This window comes from Stegostoma tigrinum, chromosome 11, assembly GCF_030684315.1.
Source record: "Stegostoma tigrinum isolate sSteTig4 chromosome 11, sSteTig4.hap1, whole genome shotgun sequence".
Lineage (NCBI taxonomy): Eukaryota > Metazoa > Chordata > Chondrichthyes > Orectolobiformes > Stegostomatidae > Stegostoma > Stegostoma tigrinum.
The window spans coordinates 63,678,902-63,702,756 of record NC_081364.1 but is presented as its reverse complement, the minus strand read 5'-3'; the positions used below and the strand labels follow the sequence as shown (position 1 = coordinate 63,702,756).

The 23,855-nt window shown below is 42.4% G+C and overlaps 1 protein-coding gene across 6 annotated transcripts in view; it reads left to right on the top strand.

Annotated features, from left to right (window-relative positions):
* Window positions 1-23,855, top strand: part of dock3 (dedicator of cytokinesis 3) — a 1,242,443-nt gene that overhangs the window by 894,412 nt on the left and 324,176 nt on the right. For all 6 annotated transcript variants that reach the window (XM_059649508.1, XM_059649506.1, XM_059649505.1 and 3 more), the window contains one exon: window positions 3,815-3,940. In XM_059649508.1, the coding sequence (XP_059505491.1) occupies window positions 3,815-3,940 (126 nt within the window). The remainder of the gene's footprint in view (window positions 1-3,814; window positions 3,941-23,855) is intronic.

The following is a 23,855-nucleotide window of genomic DNA, read 5'->3' as shown; positions in this document are numbered from 1 at the left end:
GGAATATGAGTTGCTGTTCCTGCAACCTTCAGGTAGTGTCGTTGTGGCATTGCAGGAGGCCAGGATGGACACGTTGTCTGAGAAATGGGAGGGGGAGGTGAAATGGTTTGCGACTGGAAGGTGCGGTTGTTTAGTATTCTGCAAAGCGGTCCCCAGGCCTCTGCTTGGTTTCCCCGACGTAGAGGAGGCCACAACAGGAACAGCGGATGCAGTATAGCACATTAGCAGATGTGCAGGTGAACATCTGCTTGATGTAGAAAGTCTTCTTGGGGCCTGGGATGGGGGTGAGGGGTGAGGTGTAGGGGCAGGTGTAGCACTTCCTGTTGTTGCAGTGAATAGTGCCGGGTGTGGTGGGGCTGGTGGGGAGTGTAGAGCTGACACGGGAGTCCTGGAGAGAGTGGTCCCTCTGGAAAGCAGATAAGGGTGAAGAAAGAAAAATGTCTTTGGTGGTGGGGTTGGACTGCAAATGGCGGAAGTGTCTGAGGATGATGTGTTGGATCCAGAGGTGGGTGGTGTGGTACGTGAGGACAAGGGGGATTCTGTTTTGTTTGTTATTTGCGAGGAGCGGGTATGAGGGATGAGTTGTGGGATATGCGGGAGACATGGTCAAGGGCATTCTCGACCACTGTTTGGGGGAGGGGGGGGGATGTTGAAGTCCTTGAAAAACAAGGACATCTGAGATGTACAGGAGTGGAGTGCCTCATCCTGGGAGCAGATGCATTGGAGGCAAAGGAATTGGAATGGGGTTGGCATTTTTGCAGGATGGTGGTTGGGGGATGAGGTGTATTCTAGGTAGCTGTGGGAGTCGGGCTTGAAATAATATCGGTTTCTAGGTGGTTGCCAGAGATGGAGACAGAGAGGTCCAGGAAGGAGAGGGAGGTATTGGAGATGGCCCAGGTGAATTTAACGTTAGGGTTGAAGGTGTTGGTGAAGTGGATGAACTGTCCGAGCTCCTCGTGAGAGCACGAGGCAGCGCAATACAGTCATCAATGTAACGGAGGAAGAGGTGGTGTGTAGGTACGGAAGAGGGATTGTTCTATGTAATCTATCAAGAGGCAGGCATAGCTTGGGCCCTTGCGGGTATCTATGGCCACCCCCACCTCCACACTCTGTTATCTCAGACTCCAGCATTGGCAGTTCTTACTATCTTTGAATAAGTAAAGGAAGTTGTCTTGCTCCAGAGCAAAAGACCTCAACCATTGTCTCTTGATGGGCTGCAGCTTCAAGGAATTTTGGAATCACCAACAGCCATGCCCAGGCTCCTTGGAAGAATTCAGACTGTGTGAATTGATATGTTACTTGACTGTACAAGACTATACAGCCAAACCCAACCCATTCAGTGTTTGCATATATAGACTTTTGAGGTCCCCATTAAGCCTGATGAGGATCAGGGACTTTGACCAACCACCCTCTAATTCCAAAGTACTGAGGACAATTTTGTAACCATTAACCACATAGTGGTTCTCAGTAAATTTAATATGAACCCTGTTATTGAATCTAACACATGTCTGGTTTACATGGCAGATCCATAATGACTGAACCATTGAGGAGTTACTGAATTTGTCACTTTAATTAACATGGAACATTTAATTTGCTAAATGGTCTGAAATGGGCATCCTGTGCATGTCACCATCTAGTAAACTCTTCTGATCGTAAATCTGTTTATCAGCTGTTCAAAGAAAAATCTTAACATGATTTGAAAAGGTAACTATCTTTCCCAGGTTAACTTAGCTTCCAAGTCTGTGAAACCCTCCAAACTGTAACACCTTCAGGCAATGCTGAAGTGAGGAGTGACATTGCAGTCACCTTTTATGGAATTACTGAACAGCAGAAGATGGATATTTATCTAATTGCCTTTTGTGGTTCAGAACAGAACACAGAAAAATACAGCGCAGAACAGGCCCTTCAGCCCTCGATGTTGCGTCAACCTGTGAACTAATCTAAGCCCATCCCCTACACTATCCCATCATCATCCATATGCTTATCCAAGGGCTGTTTAAAAGCCCCAAATGTGGCTGAGTTAACTACATTGGCAGGCAGGGCATTCCACACCCTTACCACTCTCCGGGTAAAGAACCTGCCTCTGACATCTGTCTTAAATCCATCACCCCTCAATTTGTAGCTGTGCCCCTGGTTCAGTGTGACCTTTGATGTCATTTCTGATAAATTAGTTTGTCTGGTTTGAAATAAGTATAAAGAATGAACTTGCCTGAGGAATTGCAAGTAGCAATTGAATATATTCCATTTTAACAGTTATATTAAAGGACCCCTATATTCAAGCGTAATAGAACCACAAGCTTCTACCTTGACATTTATGTTTTTATGACTCATGCTGGAATGGGAAGCTAAATATGTTTTATAATAGTATTGTTTCAATCAAGTCATCAAGCCACCAGAACAGCATCAATATGTGATAAGTAATAATGCCTGACAAAATAGGAGAAGGCATGAGATAGTAGGAACTGCCGACGCTTGAGAACCTGAGATAACACGGTGTAATAAAATGTGAGGCTGGATGAACACAGCAGGCCAAGCAGCATCTCAGGAGCACAAAAGCTGACGTTTCGGGCCTAGACCCTTCATCAGAGAGGGGGATGGGGGGAGGGAACTGGAATAAATAGGGAGAGAGGGGGAGGCGGACCGAAGATGGAGAGTAAAGAAGATAGGTGGAGAAGGTGTGGGTGGGGAGGTAGGGAGGGGATAGGTCAGTCCAGGGAAGACGGACAGGTCAAGCAGGTGGGATTTTTTTTTTGAGGTTAGTAGGTAGCTGGGGGTGCGGCTTGGGGTGGGAGGAAGGGATGGGTGAGAGGAAGAACCGGTTAGGGAGGCAGAGACAGGTTGGACTGGTTTTGGGATGCAGTGGGTGGGGGGGAAGAGCTGGGCTGGTTGTGTGGTGCAGTGGGGGGAGGGGATGAACTGGGCTGGTTTAGGGATGCAGTGGGGGAAGGGGAGATTTTGAAACTGGTGAAGTCCACATTGATACCATATGGCTGCAGGGTTCCCAGGCGGAATATGAGTTGCTGTTCCTGCAACCTTCGGGTGGCATCATTGTGGCAGTGCAGGAGGCCCATGATGGACATGTCATCAAGAGAATGGGAGGGGGAGTGGAAATGGTTTGCGACTGGGAGGTGCAGTTGTTTGTTGCGAACTGAGCGGAGGTGTTCTGCAAAGCGGTGGTTAACACGGTGTAGAGCTGGATGAACACAGCAGGCCAAGCGGCATCAGAGGAGCAGGAAAGCTGATGTTTTGGGTCGAGATTTCTGAAGACGGGTCTCGACCCAAAATGTCAACTTTTCTGCTCCTCTGATTCTGCTTGGCCTGCTGTATTCATCCAGCGCAACGCTGTGTTATCATAGAAGAAGGCATTTCTGCTTTGAAAACCAGCATTTACCACCAAAATGAGTGTAATCCCTCTATGAGGAAGAGATTATCATTGACCTCTGCTGATAACTTCATAGGGCTCAATGCTGTGAGGAAAAGGCTGTGTTGTATTAATTAGTTGACTGACAATCTACATCTTGGCTTACTACTCAAGACAACTGTTTAGGTGAACACCTGAGAAGTATTGGTGTTCAAATATTGCAATTTAAGAGAAAGAGCGAAAAATCAGAAAAGAGATTACTCTTCTTTAAGTTTTAAAGTTATCATACATTTTAAGCTAGGTTCCAGAACCAAAGATAAATCATTGAATGTTTACACGACTTTAATAAATCAATTGAGATTTGTGCACCTCCAACAAAAATAACCTGGAGTATCTGGCCATATACCTCAATCCACTTAATGTTTGAATGTTGTGTGGTTTCTTGTTTTACAGGAATGATCATCTCTCTGCAAATACTCCGGGGTGATATGGATCACATGCGCAGAGAGAATCCCATGATTTTTAACCGGGGTGTGGCCATTACTCGCAAGCTGGGCTTCCCTGATGTCATTATGCCAGGTAGGCTGTGGGTTGTGGTCACTAAGGAAGCATAATTGGATGAGTGATGCTTAACACTTTGTTGAAAACGAAATCAATGGAAACTAATGTGTGGATTTTCATCTTGTTTCAAACACTAATGTGAAGTTTTCACTCTGTTCAGAGACAATAAAAAGGTAAGAGGAATGTGGGCAATAGGTACAAGAAGAGGCCATTTGGTTCATAGAGCCTGTTCCACCATTCAAATAGATTATGGCTAACCTATTGCAATGCCATTTTCTGTGATATCCAATTTCTCTTGTTTTTTTTAAACAACTATCAATCATTATAATTATCAATCTACATTTTGAGCAAACTCCCACAGCCCTTGTGATAGAGGGCATGATAGACATGGGGATATTCTTGATATCAGTGGTTACAAGTGGAGAGAAAGAGTGGAATTGAGAGGAGATGCCTGAGTGATATCATAAAGACAGAGAAAAAGTGGAATATTTAAATTAAATTGCAAATGCTGAACAAGGAGTAAATGTGTATAAACTGGTATTTGTAAATTTAAAAATTATATTAGGAAACACATCTTCATACAGTGAGTAAGCAATATGAACTAGATATCTGGATAGAATAATGCATAATAAAATTCTGAAAAAAAAGAATAATTAGATGATGCAATGAGGAATGTGAAGATCATGCTGGATTGTTCATTAAAGATGGGTTAAAAAGTGTACCTTGACCATAATTTCTGATTTTGTTTCTGCTGAGTGATGAATGACCCTGCCCTACCAAACATAAAATGAAATTTAGGAATGGATTTGATTTTTGTTAGGGAAAATGGTGAAGCATACAGTAATAGGTTGAATATAATTGCATTGTGCAATTCAGTTAATATATTTTGAGTTTAATGACATTGCTATTGAAATTATTAATGTATGATAATGCTGTTAAAATTGAATTTCTGTGCTAATTCCATGAAGAACTTGCATTTAAAGGAGGAGTGGGGACTGACTTCTTTACTTAACATCTATTATTTTATTGTTTGAGGCATTTTCACTTTCCTGAGCAATTACATGTAGGAGTACCACAATGTGAAGTTATTTTACACTTTACAATATATAATGTAAAGAAGCACCCTGCCACTATTTGTAAATAACTGTAGTGAGAAGGTATTAGAACCAGGAATATAAATATTTAGCAAGCGTGACTGAAGGCCTTATCAAAGATACATTCTGGAAAGACTTAAAGGTGGGAAAGAGAAGCAGAGGCATTCTTCCAAGTGATGCACTTGCTAATGTACCTGAGTCAAATTTCACACAGCCCAAATAATACTCAGTTTTGTTTTAATAACATACAAGATTCCATAAGTCTTCTAGCCTGATGCTTGGGGGTACATGTGTTGTGCATGTATTATACATTGACACAAAATAGCACCATGATATTATCAGCAGTATTGCAAGGTGTTAATGGTAGGCTAGTGACACTTATTTGCTATTTCATGAATAAATATGGTCTCCTAGAATACATTTAACTGCCTTGAGTTGTCAGAGAGATTTTTTTTCCCCTTGAAATTGGCCACAGTTTTTTTGGCTCCGTCAGTAGATTTTGTTGACTGGAACAAATTATTAACGAACTTGGATTAGCTAATGGAAAGGATCTATATAGAGGATGTGATTCCTATTCTCACCCCATGATCATACTCTATCAGATACACTGCAAAGCCAGTGGTGTATCCATTAAAGGATTGTTCTGACAGATTTATGTTTTTTCTCTGCTGGGTATAAATCTAACTGCCTACTGTGCAAAAAAAAGTGGCCTTCATCTCACAAATTGATTTCCAAGGGGCCTGCATGATGCTAGATGATGGTATAAGCACAGGAGAGCGAAGCATGGAGGTCATTCTGATAGAAGAAAAAAACTTAAGTATGCCTATAACCAGACATACTTAGAGTGATTGTTCAGTTCAGCAGCAAAAGCAATCTGTTGTGAGTGGGCTTTCAACTTGCAGGCGAGGATATGCAGCGAGTTCATAATCAAGCAGCAATATTGGGAACAGATTCTCTGTCTAGATCTGTACAATACTGTACATTGTTTTAATTGGTAGCATGTCCACAATGATATTTGCAAAAAATCAGAAGGAATCACTCATGATGATTTGAATTTTATGGTAGAATGCTCAGCCCACATCATTTTAGTTTGTTATGGTGTGTCAATACAGGAATACTTCACTGTTTTTGATTTGTTTCTTTTCTTAAGTGGGGGGTTAACCCATGACAAATAGAATAGCCATTATTGTCAGGTCGCGAGTATGGTGACAAGTTATGTCGCCAATTACAGTGCTGACTTAAATACAAAAGTACCACAGCTTCTTTTATTACAAGATTTTGGACAATACAGAAATAACATGTTCAGTGTTACAGAAAAGAGCTTAGTACAGCAGACCACAGTGGCACTTAGCTTCTAGTCCTCAACGGGCCCTGGTTCTACATTGTGCCAGTGACTCAATACTTAGGAGGCCACTGTATGCAGCCGAAAGGTGTGGTGGTTTCCACACCACATCGCAAAGCCACACCCCAAATTAATTTGTCTGCACAAAGTTTAGAATGCCAACAGTGCAAATAGAGGCCATTTGGACTATACAGTCTGCACCAACTCCCTGAAAAGCATCCCACCCAAACCCACCTCAGCCCTATAAGCCCATATTTACCATGACTATGCCACTTAGCCTTCACAGCTCCAGACACTATGGAGCATTTTTAATGTGGCTAATCCACTTAGCCTGTGAGGAAACTGGAGCACATGACAGAAACCCATTTGTAGGCAGAATTTCCAACAAAATTGTAAGTCAGACAAATTACAGCAAAATCAAGGAACAGCAGTGTTGCTTTTGTTAAAAATGTCATCCGTTCTGCCTAAGGAGCAGCTTGTGATAAAGTATTTAAAGTTTAAATGATTTTCCATTGTACTTATTTCCTAACATCCTCAATGAAGCTTTTTAAAACAATCTTTGGAGTGCTGTCTGTCAAGAGGTTGGAATTTGGACTACATCAGTTATGATTTCAAGTTTTTCCCAGCTTTGAAAGGATAGTTATATTTTTTGAGTTTTAGGAAGTTTCCTTGTTGAAGATTGTCATTATTTTCTTTCTCTCAGTAATTATTCAACTTTTTTTTTAAACTCTGACAGTGATTTGTCTTTCTGATATAGAACATAGAACAGTGCAACACAGGAATGGCCTTTTGGCCCATGATGTTGTGCCATACATATAATTTCATACTTTTTTTCAAGCACCTGAGATAATAGTGAAGCGTTTTTAAAAATCATTCTCTAGAGAATATCCATTATACACTGATGAGCCAAATACATCAACATAAATCTGTCACTTCTTCCTGCTGAATAAAATATAGTTGTGTATTATTACAATTGTGGAGAACAGTTAGTGGCATTCTGTCAAGTAGTCTCCCCATTGGCTGTCTGGATAAGTTTTATTTAGTTCAGTGATTCTCCCAGAAAGTAACCCATTCAAAGTCAGCATTGTAATTAACATCCTGGATGTTCTCTTAAATAATAGGCTTGATTAGGAGCTGAATCTGAACTGAAGACTTGAGTCAAGTTTGATTATTTCACTGACTGCTCTCTGACCAGGAATTACAAGGTTGTAAGTTTATATTTAACTCCCTGCACTCAGCTCATTTAAGCAACATGGTTAATCAAAGTATTCAGCACACTGAACATGAAAGCAGTTGGCGACTGTCATTTGAAATCAATTTTACATTCAAGGTTCGTGCAGGAATTTCTGTTTGCATGACACAAGACCTAGGTCACAATCAAGCTTGGGCTTGGAGTGGCAATAACAGCCCTGCTACAAGGGTATCAGGTATTGACCATCACTAACAAGAATAAATTTAACCATCTCCACTTGGTGTTCAGCGGTTGAATGTTGTAACTCCAAGAACAGCTTAGAGCCTGGGAGTGTTGTTTTAAGCCACTCATCTCTTGACTGTAACAAACTTTCCCCAAAATACAGGAAGAAAATCAGAAGTGTGTTAGAATGCTGGCCACTTACCTGATTTATTACAACTCTAACAACAATCAAGAAATTTGGCATCATGCAGGACTAAGTACTCCATTTGATTTATACTCGATAAAGCATTCCTAAACCAGAAGTGAAAATTTTTCACCTTTTTTATCTGGAACCCTAACATGTAAACCATCAAATTACATCGTTTTAATTTATTTTTGCAATCTCTGCTTGACCTGGGGAATTTGCCAATCAGTCCTCCTTCTTTCATTTATCACCATCTTAGGTCGATTTGACTGACACAGCAACCGAACCCCACCACTTCAGGCTGTGCCGGTAGAGAGGAAGAGGAACATTCCAGCTATACATGGCCTCAGCCATATTCTGTGCTCAGCAGCAGTTGCTGTATTGCACTAATTCTGACTCAGCCAACTCAGGAACTTAAGTAGAAGAGGTGCCATTCCCCAATCCACTGAAGTTTGAGCTCCAAGGGCCCAAGCTCCTCACTTTAGTGGGGAACAGTGCAAATCCATTGGTGCTGTGGAGGTGGAACCACATCCGTCTACTGAAAGGGGCAGTGACAAGGAGCCAAGTAGTAACAAGGTGAGGAAAGATAGTTAGTGGAGAGCTTGGAGAAAAAGGAAGGGATTAGATTAGATTAGATTCCCTACAGTGTGAAAACAGTGGGTAGTGAGGGAAGGAAGGACTGAATGAATAGTCATGGGTAGGGCAGGAAGGACTGAGAAAGTGGATGTGGTTGGAAATGAAAGGAAGGTTTGGGACATGGAGAGGGAGGGCTGAAGGGAGGGGAGTATGAGACAGGTGGAAAGGGGGTAATGGCAGTGTGAAAACTTTGGCCCAACAAGTCCACACTGCCTCTTGAAGCATCCCACCCAGACCCATCCCCCTATAACCCACACACCCCTGAACACTACGGGCAATTTAGCATGGCCGATCCACCTAGCCTGCACATCTTTGGACTGTGGGAGGAAACCAGAGCACCCGGAGGAAACCCACGCAGACACGGGGAGAATGTGCAAACTCCACACAGACAGTCGCCCGAGGTTGGAATCGAACCCAGGTCCCTTGTGCTGTGAGGCTGCAGTGCTAACCACTGAGCCGTCGCACCGCCCTAGATTAATAAGTGGGTCTGGGTAGAGAGGGAAGGAGGGACTAAATGAATAGTCATGGGTGGGGCAGGAAGGACTGAGAAAGCGGATGGTGGTTGGAAATGAAAGGAAGGTTTGGGACACGGAGAGGGAGGGCTTGAAGGGAGGGGAGTATGAGATAGGTGGAAAGGAGGTAATGACTGTGCGAGTTCAGGGCCAGGTGGGTGAGTGAATAAGGAGGGTTTAACAGAAGGACTGTCTCCAACTCTGTCGCAAAAACAATCCAAGTTTGTCCAACCTCTCCTTTTCACTAATACACTCCAAACCAGGCAACATTTTGACAAACCACTTTACACCGTCTCCAAAGACTCCACATCCTTTCTATAGTGTGGCAGCTAGAACTGCACACCATATTCCAAATATGGCCTAACTAAAGCTTTATACAGCTGCAAAATGACTTGCCAACTTTTAAACTCAGTGCCCCAGCCAATGAAGACAAGCATGGTGTCTGCCTTCCTTAACACCTATTCACTTGTGTTGCCACTTGCATGGTGCTGTGGACTTGCACTTCAAGGTCTGACTGTATATCAGTACTCCCAAGGGTCCTGCCATTTACTGTATATATTCTTCTTGCATTTGACCTCCCAAAATGCAACACCTCAAGCATCCAGATTAAGCTCCATCTGATAATTATCCACCCAACTTTCCAACTGGTCTATATCCTGACAACCTTCCCAACTATCCACAATGTCTGAAACTTATTAATCAGGCCACCAACACTTGTATCCAAATCATTTATATCTATGTATATATTACAAATGACAGAGGTCCCTGCTCAGAACTTGGAACATCATTGTTCACAGACCTCCAATCATAAAAGCACCCCTCTAAACTACCCTCGGTCTTTATAACCAAGCCAATTTTGTACAGGAAATTCTGCTATAATGCGAATTGGCTGTAGCATAATTGATGAATCGTGGACGCTATTTGGGTAACTTGAACTTTCTGCCATACAGTATAGCGATTTTCTCTGGCGATTTCCCTATGATATGATTTTTTTTAAAGGTCGATTTTCGATAGCACAATTTTCTGTGGCGCAAGTTCACATAAGAATGCAACTATCGTATTATAGGAGAACTATCTGTATTCAACTTAACAACTCACTGTGGGTCACTTATGACTTAATCTTCTAGACCAGCCTACCATGAGGGACTTTGTCAAATGCTTTAGTAAAGTCCTTGAAGACAATTATCCTACCCTCATCAATCATCTTCATCACTTACTCAAAAAACTCAGTTGGATTTGTTAGACAAGACTTCCCATGCCCAAAGCCATGCTGACTATCCCTAATAAGCCCATCATTTCCAAATGTGAGTAAATTCTATCTCTAACAATCTTCTCTGATAATTTCCAGTAATGAACACAGTGAGAGTGGCAGTCTGAAATGTATTAACTTTAATGCAAGGAGTATAACAGGGCAGATGAGCTTACAGCTTAGCATGTGGAATTATGATGCTGTAGCCATTACAGAAATTTGGTTGAGAGAGGGGAATCTCAACGTTCCAGGATTTGGGAGCGATAAAGAGGGATGGAAAAGGGCTAGCAGAATTGCATTACTAAGTAAGAACACTGTCACAGATGCACCATGAGAGAACATCTTGGAGGAGTCATCCAGCAAGAACACAGGGGTAGACTTCAAGAATAAGAAAGGTGCAATAATTATGATGGAGTTATATTATAGGCCTCACAATAACCAGGCAGACATAGAGGAACTAATATGTAGGCAGATCATGGAAAGATGTAAAAACAACAGAGTTTTTTAAAAAAATCATTCATTGGACATGGGCATTGCTGGCTAGCCAGCATTCCTTGTACTTCCCAATTTGCTCTTGAGAAAGCAGTGGTGAGCTGCCTTGTTTAGCCACCATAGTGCACGTACTGTAGGATGACTCACAAAAACCTGTGGGAGGAAATCAGAGAGCCCAGAGGAAACCCACACAGACAAAGGGAGAAGGCTCACTGGTCTGTATTTTCCTGGATTATCCATGTTGCATTTCTTAAACAAAAGAACCACATTGGCTATTGCCCAGTCTTCTGAAACCTCACCCATGGCTAAATAAGGTACAAAGACCTGTTTCGAAGCCCAACAAACTCTTCCCTTGTCTACCACTATCCTGGGGTAGATCCCATCAGGCCTTAGATGTTTATCAAGACATCTAATACTTCATTTTTCCTGATATTGCCATGTCCTAGCATATCAACATACCCCTCCCTAATCTTACCATATCCATTTCTGTCTCATTAGTGAATACCAATGTGAAGTATTCATTAAGGACCTCACTCAATTTCTGTGGCTCCATGCACAAATTCCATTTTCTGTCCTTGAGTGGACATACCCTCTCCCTAGCTACTCTCTTGCTCCTAACATACATATAAAATGCCTTGGGATACTCCTTAATTTTATTTGCTAATGACATTTCTTAGCCCTTTTTAGCCCTCCCCAACTCCTTAAATTCTTTCTTGCTAATATTCCTCAAGGGCCTTCTCTGATTTCCTAAACCTTACATATGCTTCCTTTTTTTCTTTTTGGCTAAAGTTTCAATATCTCATCATCCAAGGTTCCCAAACTTTGCCATCCTTATCATTTGTCTTCACAGAAGCATGCTGCTGGCCCTGATCTCTGATTAGCTGGTCTTTAAAAGGCTTCCACTTGTCTGATGTGAATTTATCCTCAAACAGTTTCCTCAAATGTAATTTCTCCAGTTTCTGCCTAATAGTGTTGTAATTAGTCTTTCCCCAATTTAACACTTTCATCCAAGGATCAGTAAAGCCTTATCCATAACTATGTAAAAGCGTACAGAATTACAGTCACTATTCCTAAAACACTCCCCCAATGAAACTTTGATCAACTGGCCAGGCTCATTCCTCAGCACAAGATCTAGTAGGAGCAGCACACTGACTCAGTGACTAGCAGGGCTGCTTACAGTGCCAGGGACCTGGGTTCAATTCCACCCTCGGCTGACTGTGTGGAGTTTGCACATTCTCCCCTTGCCTGCATGCATTTCCTCCCACGGGTTTTTGTGGGTCATCCTACATTGTGCGCACTACAGCGGCTAGACAAGGCAGCTCAACACCGCTTTCTCAAGAGCAAATTGGGAAGGACAAGGAACGCTGGCTAGCCAGCAATGCCCACATCCAATGAATGAATTTTAAAAACTCTATTGTTTTTGCATCTTTCCATGATCTGCCTACATATTAGTTCCTCTATATCCACCTGGTTATTGTGAGCCTATAATATAACTCCATCTTAATTATTGCACCTTTCTTATTCTTGAAGTCTACCCATGTGTCCTTGCTGAATGACTCGTCCAAGATGTTCTGTCATAGGGCAGCTGTGACATTCTCCTTAATTAGTAATGCAATTCTGCTAGCCCTTTTCCATCCCTCTTTATCATGCCCAAACCTTGGAATGTTGAGATTCTCCTCTCTCAACCAAATTTCTGTAATGGCTACAGCATCATAATTCCACACACCAAGCTCTAAGCTCAGCTGCCCTGTTATACTCCTTGCATTAAAATTAATACATTTCAGACTGCCACTCTCACTGTGTTCATTAACCTCACCCTGCCTGTTCTTCCTATTAGATTTAACATGCCCTCTACCTTCTCCTTAATTATTCCACATACTGACTACCGCTCTGGTTCTCAAACCTCTGCCACACTAATTTAAAACTCCCCAAGTGGCACTACGAAATCTCCCTACCATGATATTAGTACCTCTACAGTTTAAGTGAAATCCATCCTTAGTGTACAGGTCCATGCTGTCCTGGTAGAGATCTGACTGATCCAGATAACTGAAGCCCTGCCTCCTAGACCAGCTGTTCAGCTGTGCATTGAACTGTATTATCTTCCTATTTCTGGCCTTACTAGCATGTGCACTGGAAATAATCCTGAGATAACAACTCTAAAGGTCTTTTCAACTTTCTACCTAGCTTCCTAAATTCTCTTTGCAGGACCTCGTGTTTCTTCGTTCCTATGTCATTTGTAGAATATGGACCACAAATTCTGGATGCTGATCCTCCTCTTTCAGAATATCCTTTGCCTGCTCAGAGACATCCTTGATCCTGACACCAGGGAGGCAACACACTATCCTGGAGTCTCGCTGACAGTCACAGAAGCACCAACCTATGCCTCTGACCCTTGAGTCCCCTATCACTACCACTCCAACACTGTGAACCCTCCTGCTGTACAACAGAGTCATTTGTAGTGCCACTGATCTTGCTGTGTTGTTGCTTTCTCCTGAAAGACCATCACACCCAACATTATCCAAAATGACACACTTATTTGAGAGGGGAATAGCTAGAGGGGACTTCTGCATTTCCAGCCTGCCTCTCGTGGTGGTTACGGATCTGTCTGGCTGAATCTTTGATGTGACCATATGCCTGAATTTTCTGTCTCCTAAGTGTTCCAACTGCCACTCTAACTAATCCATGCAGTCTGAGAGGAGCTGTAGGTGGACACTTCCTGCATACTTAGTTGTCAGAGATATTTGACTTCTCCCTTAACTCCCACATCTCTCAGGTGGAGCATACCACTCCACTAACTGCCATTACTACCCAACTAGTAACATTCGTTATGCTGTTCACCAAAGCCTATACTTCAACCTTGCAGCTCTCTCCAAAATAGCCATTCCGAAACTCAATCTCTTACATGGTCTCCGCCTTTTTAAACAGCTGCTACTGCTACTCCTCTTTTGCTGCTTGACCTACTGGTAGGAAGAGTCTGTGGGCAATAATGAGAAAGATGAGAAGATACAGCAGAAGTAAAATATCAAAATCAAACTTTGGGGAAAAAATAGTTGAGTTTCCCCTTGAACTTTAAACAGTCACTTCAGAATGTTGCTAATAACCAGTGTCTATCTTCTGTCCATTCATTTGCATCACGCTCAGAACCCAACAAAACTTCATTTCTGTGTAGCTTCCAATTATCTTCTCCTTCCCAGGAAACTGGATGGCCTCAACTCCTGACATAGCAACAGCAAGCCACTAGACTCTCCAGGGCTTTTTCTGACACTGCCTTCGTCACAAAATCCCTAAATGTTCCATGGATGCTGTCCTCCTCCTGTCTGCATCCATGCAAGTCAGCATCAGCAAATCACATCATTATCCCTGCTCTTTGATCAAGTCATATAGCATTTCACCCCTTATGGACTCCTATTGCTTCTGCTACTACACAGGAAGCTATTTATGGCACTTAGCCTCATTTCTTTCATGCTTACCTGGGGGCTGCTGGCCTCTCTGGTTTGCAGTGCTTTTTAGCATAGTAAAGTATTTCTTCCAACAATGGAAAAATTCAGCCCATACTTTAGGGAAGGCACAGTCAACTGTCATTATCCTGCTGAGTTTAAGATGGTCAAAGCTAGCTTAGTTTTGAATTTAAGAGCTAAAAGATAAGGTTTCTAATTCAAGGAAACAGTTTCCTCTTTGCAGAAGAGTTTCAGTTTGTAGAAGTTTCCAGTTTGTGAGAGCGTGCAGAAGTTGTCAAGCTATCAGTACTGGAAAGAAATTTAGGTTATCACAATCGGAAAAGGTTTCATGCCAGTAGACTGGGAAATAAGTTGTAAAACTGTTTCAACAGGCGAAGGAGAACTGAAAAGAAACAGTTTAATGTCAGATGTGGGATTTAAGATAGGAGTGATATTTCTTTAGAAAGTCTGTAAAAATATACAATTGGGAAACAGGTTGAAAATTTGTCTTCCTGTTTATATTGAGATTTCTTCATGTAAAAAAATGTGAGTTCTTTTATTGAAGAACATTTGCAGTCTTGTGTGGATATGTTCAGTGTCTAACCACCATTGTAACCAGCCTTAAAAATAAACATATAATCTATTAAGCTACATTTGATTCTGGGTTCTCACTTGTCCAGTGCTACCATTAGCTGAGATGATAATAATCCATTTAACAATTTTGTAATTTTCTATGAGATTGCCTCCTAATTTTCTAAATTCAAGAGAATACAGTTCCGGTCTCCTTAAACTCTCCTCATAGGGTTTTCCCACTGTCTCAGGAATCAGTCTGGTCAACCTCTGATGCACCACTTCTATAGCCACTCTAGAGGACCAAACTGCACACAATACTGCAGGTGAGATATCATCAGTGTTCTATACAATTGAAGGAAAACTTCTTTGCTCCTGTACTCAGATTCTCTTGTGATTAATGGTTAACATACTATCTGCCCTCCAAATTGCTTGCTGCACATGCATACTGGCTTTCTTTGACTTGAGAGCAAGCATATCTAGGTCCATTTGAACAACCACACTTTTCAATTTTTCACTTTTAAAAAAATACTCTGCATCTCTGTCCTTCCTTCCAAAGTGGATAACTTCGTACTTACCCACATTCTATTCACTGTGTCATGCTTTTGCCTCATTCAGTCTTCCTTTCTAAATCTCCGTGAAGCCATTTGTTATCCTCCTGACAATTCACAGTCCCACCAAGTTTAGTAATATCTGCAAACATTTAAATATTACTGCAGAACCCAAGCACTGAACCTTGTGGTATCCCATTGATGACAGCCCGCTATCAGAGAATGGCCTATTTATTCCTTCCCTCTTCGTTTTGCCAGTTAACCAATCCTCAACCTATGCTGGTGAATTACTCCCAATCCCATACAGCCTAATTTTGTTTACTCATGCTTTGTGTGAGAGTTTGTCAAAAATCCTCCCCCTTATTGACTATACTAGTGACATCCTCAGAAACTCAGTTTGGCTTATCAAATATGATTTCCTTCTCATTTCCTCTCTGATGAAGGGTCTAGGCCTGAAATGTCAGCTTTTGTGTTCCTGAGATGCTGCTTGGCCTGCTGTGTTCATCCAGCTTCCCACTTTGTTATCTTCCTTCTTATAAATCCATTTTGACTCTGCTGAATCATCATTAAGGCCTGAATTGTCTGATGGCCAGATTATTATATCTGAAACATAGATGGGATTTGTGCATTGGGCCCCTATGGAATCCCTGACATGGCAGACTGGAAGATTTCACTGGACAATTACTGACGTTTGGAATGCTCTAAAAGTATAGAACATAGAACATAGAGCAGTACAGCACAGAACAGGCCCTTCAGCCCACAATGTTGTGCCGACCATTGATCCTCATGTATGCACCCTCAAATTTCTGTGACCATATACATGTCCAGCAATCTCTTAAATGACCCCAATGACCTTGCTTCCACAACTGCTGCCGGCAATGCATTCCATGCTCTCACAACTCTCTGCGTAAAGAACCTGCCTCTGACATCCCCTCTATACTTTCCACCAACCAGCTTAAAACGATGACCCCTCGTGCTAGCCATTTCTGCCCTGGGAAATAGTCTCTGGCTATCAACTCTATCTATGCCTCTCATTATCTTGTATACCTCAATTAGGTCCCCTCTCCTCCTCCTTTTCTCCAATGAAAAGAGACCGAGCTCAGTCAACCTCTCTTCATAAGATAAGCCCTCCAGTCCAGGCAGCATCCTGGTAAACCTCCTCTGAACCCTCTCCAAAGCATCCACATCTTGCCTATAATAGGGCGACCAGAACTGGACGCAGTATTCCAAGTGCGGTCTAACCAAAGTTTTATAGAGCTGCAACAAGATCTCACGACTCTTAAACTCAATCCCCCTGTTAATGAAAGCCAAAACACCATATGCTTTCTTAACAACCCTGTCCACTTGGGTGGCCATTTTAAGGGATCTATGTATCTGCACACCAAGATCCCTCTGTTCCTCCACGCTGTCAAGAATCCTATCCTTAATCCTGTACTCAGCTTTCAAATTCGACCTTCCAAAATGCATCACCTCGCATTTATCCAGGTTGAACTCCATTTCAACCAATGACTTCTCCCAGTCATTTGAAAGAATGCTCCTTAAAAAAGCAGCAATTACGTATGTGTCACGTTGCCCAGTGCTCCCAACAAAAAGATGTGAAGAAAAAGGGACGATCTCATAAAAAGGGATAACAGTCAAGTTCCATGAGGGTTAGAGTTTATGGAGAGACATTGATAAATGGGCGACAAGTTGGCAAATGGAGTATAATATGGGAAAAGGTGAAGTTGATTATTTTTGAGGAGATGACCAAAGAACAGTGTTATTTAAAAAGGTAAACCTGTGGAAAACTGCAACACAAAAAGGGATTCAGGAATAATCGTGCAGGAAGCATGAAGCAAGCACACAGTTGCAACAGGTAATCGGGAAGGGTCATGGGATACTATCCCTTATGTCAAGGTGTTGCAGTATAAGAATTTGGAATACATGTCTTAGAACAAACGTACAACTTGCTGGCAAGACCACATCTGGAGGAATGTTAGCAGCATTTTTTGGTCCACTTATTCGAGCAAGTATATCATTTCACTGGAGGCATTTCAAAGAAGATGGACTAGCATGATCACTGGTTTGGAGGGATTATGTTTTAAGCTAAGACTAAACAGGTCTGGAACATACTAACTAGATTGTTTTGAAGAATGAGAGATGATCTAATTAAAAATACAGGATTCTCAAGTGAGTTGACAGGATAAATGCTGAGGAAATATTTCTCATCGTGGGAGCAGATTCTTGATAAGGCAGAGAAGAGAGGGTTGTCTTTTGGAATTGTCAAATTTAAGGCAACACAGACATTTTATTAGCTTTTGTGCTCCTGAGATGCTGCTTGGCCTGCTGTGTTCATCCAGCCTCACATTTTATTATCTTGGAATCTCCAGCATCTGCAGTTCCCATTATCTCTCACAGACATGGGTAAGGGGTTTCAGTCGCAAATGAGCTGGAGTGAGGTGGAGAGAAAGAGCATTTTAGAGATTGACATCTCTGGCATTTGTGATTGAGATGTATGGCAAGATGTTCATCTTGAGACCAGATATGAGAGCATTATTGAGAAGGGAGCCGTTCAGCCTCAGACAGTTCCCAATGAGAAGGATGGATTCAGTACAGTAGTAAGGAAAAGTAATTTGTAATAATAACTGAAGGCAATGTGTTTAACTATCACAAAGTATTATTGGAGGAAATTTCAGCTAATCAAGTAGTGGAAGCATGATAAGCAGTTTTATAATTGAGTAACAGTGGAGCAAAGTGATGGAGAGGAGTTAGATCTGAACATTGTAGTATACATGTGAAAGTTAACACAGTGCTTGTGGAAGATCTCACCTCCTGGCAGTATGTTGGTGAGAAACAGCATGGGCCAGGGATAGATCCTTGAGGGACATCGACTACATGGATTTCAGACAGGAAAGAGAGAGACAGAGTGGAGATGGAGTGGGATTTTCCAATGATGGTGACGTCAAACATTGGTTTTAAACAGAATGGGTGAGAAGGACATAACCAGAAAAGAGAAACAAACAGAACAAGTAACAATATCTGTGAACTGGCATGGGGGGAGAGGCAAGGAGGAGGAGGAGAAATAAGAGGTGGAATATTTGTAGTTTAGTGAGAATAGGGCAAAGGGTTAAGATGAGCTTTGATAAGGCTTGACATGAGACTGGACAAAGATGCAAGTTTAAGCCTAAAACGAGGAGCAACATGCCAGGCAATTTGGTTTGGTGGGCTCGTGGAAGAGAGGGAAGCAACGGAGGCAGCTGATTGGATTGTCTCAACGTTAGTGACATAGAAACTCCATGTGTCTCCCTCACTTGCTGTTGGAGGGGAGGATGGAGGAGACAGGGTGATGGGCGTGTTTTGCAAAAAATGCCTGTGTTAGTGATATTTAAAAATGAGTGAACAAACCTGCTGAATTAAACTTTTATCCAGAATATTAAAACGAACAACAGAAGTTAGGCCTCAAATCCCATCTCAGCAGATGAAATTTGAATTCATGAAATCAGCAGGTGGAATTCGAATTTAATGAAAAAAATGGAATTAAGAATCAACTGTTGTCATGGAACTATTGCTAATGGTAGAAAACAAAAAAATCTAATGTCCTTCAGGGAAAGAAATTTGCCAACGTCAGCAAGCCACTCAGTTGCAAATCACTGTAAAGTCTCAACAAAGCAATGAAACTGGGTGGACCACTTGGCATCGACCAAGGAACTAGGAAAGACAACTGCAGAATCAGCCCTATCGACCCCCCAAACTCCTGCTTACTAATATCTGGGGGCTAGAGGCAAAATTTGGAGAGCCGACTCAAAGATGAGTCAAGAAACAGTGTCAGGCTCATGGAAACACCTTACAAACAATGATACACATCACCACCACTGTCCTTAGTGAAGGCCTGTCCCAGCAGATGTGGCAGCACAGTGCTATTCCGACCAGATTATTTGACCTGGGAGTACTCAACATTGACTCCGACGCCTGGAAGTCTCATGGCTCCTGCTGATTACAATGTACCATCCTCCCGCTGTTGATAAATTGGCAGCAGTATTATCGCTAGATTATTGATTCAGAGACCGAGATAACATTCTGGGGACCTGGGTTCAAATCCTGCCATGGCAGATGGTGAAAATTGAATCAAATAATGATCTGAAATTAAGAGATCAATGATGACCATGAAACCATTGCCAATTATCAGGAAAGACCCATCTGGTTCGCTTATGTCCTTTCGGGAAATGTGCCATCCTTACCTGGTCTGGATGACATGTGACTCCAAACACATAGCGATGTGGTTGACTCTTAACTGCCCTCCAGGTAATAAATGCTGGTCCAGCCAGTGATTTCCACATCCCAAGGGTGAATTTTAATAAACAAAAAACTCCTCCATGTTGAACAGCTCTCGGAGGAAGCACAGAGTGTGAATAGCACTAAATGCACTCAATGTCCACCTTCAGGAGTAGTTTGCAGGAGGATTACCAATCAGGCTGGTCGGGTCCTAAAGGACAAAGCTGCTTGGCTGGGACTGCAGCAGGTGGTGAGGCACCAAACGGGGAAAACATAGCTGATCCCATCATCACCAATTTCCCAGCTGCAGAGGCATCTGTCCATGACAGGACTGAATACAGCGACCACCGCACAGTCCTGAGGAAACAAAGCCTCATCTTAAACTTGAGAATACCCCCCATTGCGTTGGGTGGCACAAACTTCGGCTGAAAGGAACAGACTTGGAACCAAAACCAGATATCTATGAGGCTTTGTGAGAGACTACAACAGTAGCAGACCTTCTCCAGCACAAATCTGTAACCTCATGGCCCAGCATACCCAAGAGTCAGCCATTGACCCAGAAGACAAACACTGGTTGAATGGAATAGTATCGGAGGGCATGCCAAGAACAGCACAAGGCATACTTAAAAATAAGGTGCCAACCTGGTAAAACAACCAAACAGGACTACCTGCATGCCAAATAGCATAAGCAGCAAGAGTTAGAGCGAAGCCACCCCATAACCAATAGATGAGATGTAAGCTCTGCAGTTCTGCCACACCCAGTCGTGAATGGTGATGAACAATTAAACAACTCACTGGAGGAAGCATGCCAAAAATCCCCATCCTTACTGACAGAGGAGCCCAACCTATCCATGCAAAAGATAAGAGTGCAGCAATCTTCAGCCAAAAGTGCCAACTGGATGATCCATCTCAGCCTTCTCCAGAGGTCCCCAAGTATGTCCTTGAGTTTTGGGATTTGGAGAGTTTTGGTGCATTTAGGAAAATGAATATTCAGGAAAAGTTAGACTATTAAACTTACCACCCAACTTGCTCAAATGCCTACAACTACACCTATTCTACATCTCCAAAACCCTCCAGTACCTAAATAGACAGACCAACTGGAATCTGTGGAATGCATCATCTCCACCATCAGTGGACCTGACCCCCACCGATCCTGGAACTTGACATCCCTCACCCTCTGTGCTGTACCCAACATCTGACATGATCCCCCCAACATACCAGGAATAGGTGCTCCTCCCCGACTACCTCTGGGACCCAAAAACCCCTAGCCCCCTACTACTGACTGCCAGATCTGAAACTTCCCACCCACCCAATCTACACTAAACACTCCATCATTCCGTGCAACCTGGTAACCTAGTATTCTTGATATCCTACTGATTGGCTCCCTACTTACCTGTCAACTTACCAGCCCCCACATCTAGCACTTCACCCACTTGAAACCAGAATCCTTGCCCATCTGTTACTACATACTTTAAACAGTTGAACAGTTTTCTCCTTATCTAACTTTCATTGACAACCAAACCCCAATTTTATTGTGCCTCTCAGACGCTTAGGTGGATATTCACTTGGTCTGAAACAAAACAAAAGCATCTTACTATTCCTAAGGGTTTTTCTTCTGCTTCTTCCTATCCTAATATTGTCTTCTACTGTGAGGGTTTTCCTTGGGGAATATCTCTGTACCCTCGGCTAAGCAAGCTCTCGAGCTATGTTTTAACCCCTCAAAAAGACAATTTACAAACTGATTATGAGCTCCCATTTATTTTCTACACAGTGAGTAATAGAAGTAATCATTTGGTCTGTTGGAGATGCAGGCCAAGCTGACCTCTATGTTTGCTCCTTTCTCTCAGTTGATGATCACTCAAGATCAAACTGCAAGTAAGTTTAGAATAAATTCTGCCTTCAAATCTAGAAATGGTTCAGATTAGATTAGATTCCCTACAGTGTGGAAACAGGTCCTGCGGCCCAACAAGTCCATACTGCCCCTTGAAACATCCCACCCAGACCCATTCCCCTTTAACCCACACACTCCTGAACACTACGGACAATTTAGCATGGCCAATCCACCTAACCTGCACATCTTTGGACTGTGGGAGGAAACTGGAGCACCCGGAGGAAACCCACGCAAACACAGGGAGAATGTGCAAACTCCACACCGTTGCCCGAGGCTGGAATTGAACCTGGGTCCCTGGCGCCGTGAGGCTGCCGTGCTAACCGCTGAGCCATCGTGCTGCCCCTAGTTTATCTACTGTCATCTCCATACCAAAGAGAAATGCACTAACCTTGTATGTAAATAGAAATGGGTTTTAGCTATTCAGTTATTTATAATTACCAATGCCATTCAACTTAGTGAAAAAGATACAGGTCCCTGTAGAACTTTGTGCAGCCTAATACAAATGACACTTTTCTGGCTTTTAGGAGAATTAGACTCTCTGAATTGTGGACTTAAAACTGTAATCATTGTCCCTGTGTGTTCACAATTAGCACCGCCTTTACAATAACACAACATAAATTTCTTCTTCGATCTAACAATTAAAACAGAGATAACAAGGTGTAGAACTAGATGAACACAGCAGGCCAAGCAGCATTGGAGGAGCAGGAAAGCTGACGTTTCGGCCCTAGACCCTTCCCGAAATGTCAGCTTTCCTGCTCCTCTGATGCTGCTTGGCCTGCTGTGTTCATCCAGCTCTACACCTTGTTATCTCAGATTCTCCAGCATCTGCAGTTTCTACTATCTCTGTAACAATTAAAACAGCCAGGTTAACCATTCAATAAATTCTAGAATTGGCCACATGACTTTTGAGACAGATTTAAAGATGCAGTTCCAGGCTATGTCACTTACAAATAAAAAAATTAGAAGCAGAAATAGGTTATTTGCACCCTTATGCCTGTCATACCATTTGATAACTCATGGTTAATCTATTGGTGTTTTGAATTCCACATTCTCAGGTACCGTTCAGAAACTTTAATTGTCTTGTCTAACAAGAATCTATCCACGTCTGCCTTAAAAATATTTAATGAGCTTATCTCTACTGACTCCTGAGGCAGAGAGGTCTAATGTTGCTGCACAAACGTCTGAAAGAAAACAAGTTCCTAAAAGGGTGACCCCATAACTGAGATCATAAGATATAGAGACATAATTAAGCCATTTAGCCCATTGGGTCTGCTCTGTCATTTGATCATGGCTGATCTGTTTTTCAATTCCACTCTCCTGGCTTCTCCCCATATCCCTTCATCACCTTACTGATAAGAACCTATCAACCTCTGTCTTAAATACATGTAATGACAGCCGCCAGAGCCTTCTAATGCAATGAGTTCCACAGATTCACCACAATCTGACTGAAAAATTTCCTCCTTATCTTAGTTCTGAAGGGCCGTCCCTTCATTCTGAGACTGCGCCTTTGGGTCATTGTCTCTCCTACTACTGGAAACACCTTCTCCACACCCACTCTATCCAGGCCTCTCATTATTCTAGGTAACAAAGTGTGGAGCTGGATGAATACAGCAGGCCAAGCAGCATCTTAGGACCACAAAAGCTTCCTACAGACAAAGGGCGTGGCTATGGGTACCCGCATGAAAACAGGCGACCTCTCAGTATTCTGTAAGTTTCAATCAGATCTCCCCTGATTCTTCTGAACTCCGTCAAGGGTACAGATCCAGCAGCTCCTCATATGACTAGCCTTCATCCCCAAGATCCTCGTCTGCACCCTCTCCAAAGCCAGCACAACCTTCCTTAGATACAGGGGCAAAAGCTGTTCACAATATTCCACTTACAGTCTGACCAGAGTCTTATACAGCTTTATTTGTATTTTCTGCTATTGTATTCAAGCCGTCTTGAGATGGACTGTAACTTTGCTTTCCTAGCTGCTAACTGAATCTTCATGTTAAGCTTCAGGGAATCTTGAACTATGCTCCTGAGCCCCTTTTTCTTCAGATTTTCAAAACTTTTCCCCATTTAGAAAATAAAGCTACACTTTTATTCATCTTACCAAAGTACATAACTTCACACTTCCCCACATTGTATTCCATCTGCCACCTCTTTGCTACTCTCCTTTCCAAATCTTTCTGCAGCCTCCTCACTTGCACAATCCTACCTGTCCATCCACCTATCTTTGTGTCATCTGCAAACTAAGCAATAACTCTCTCACTTCTTTTGTCCAGATCATTAGTGTATAACATAAACAGTTGTGGTCCCAGCACTGAG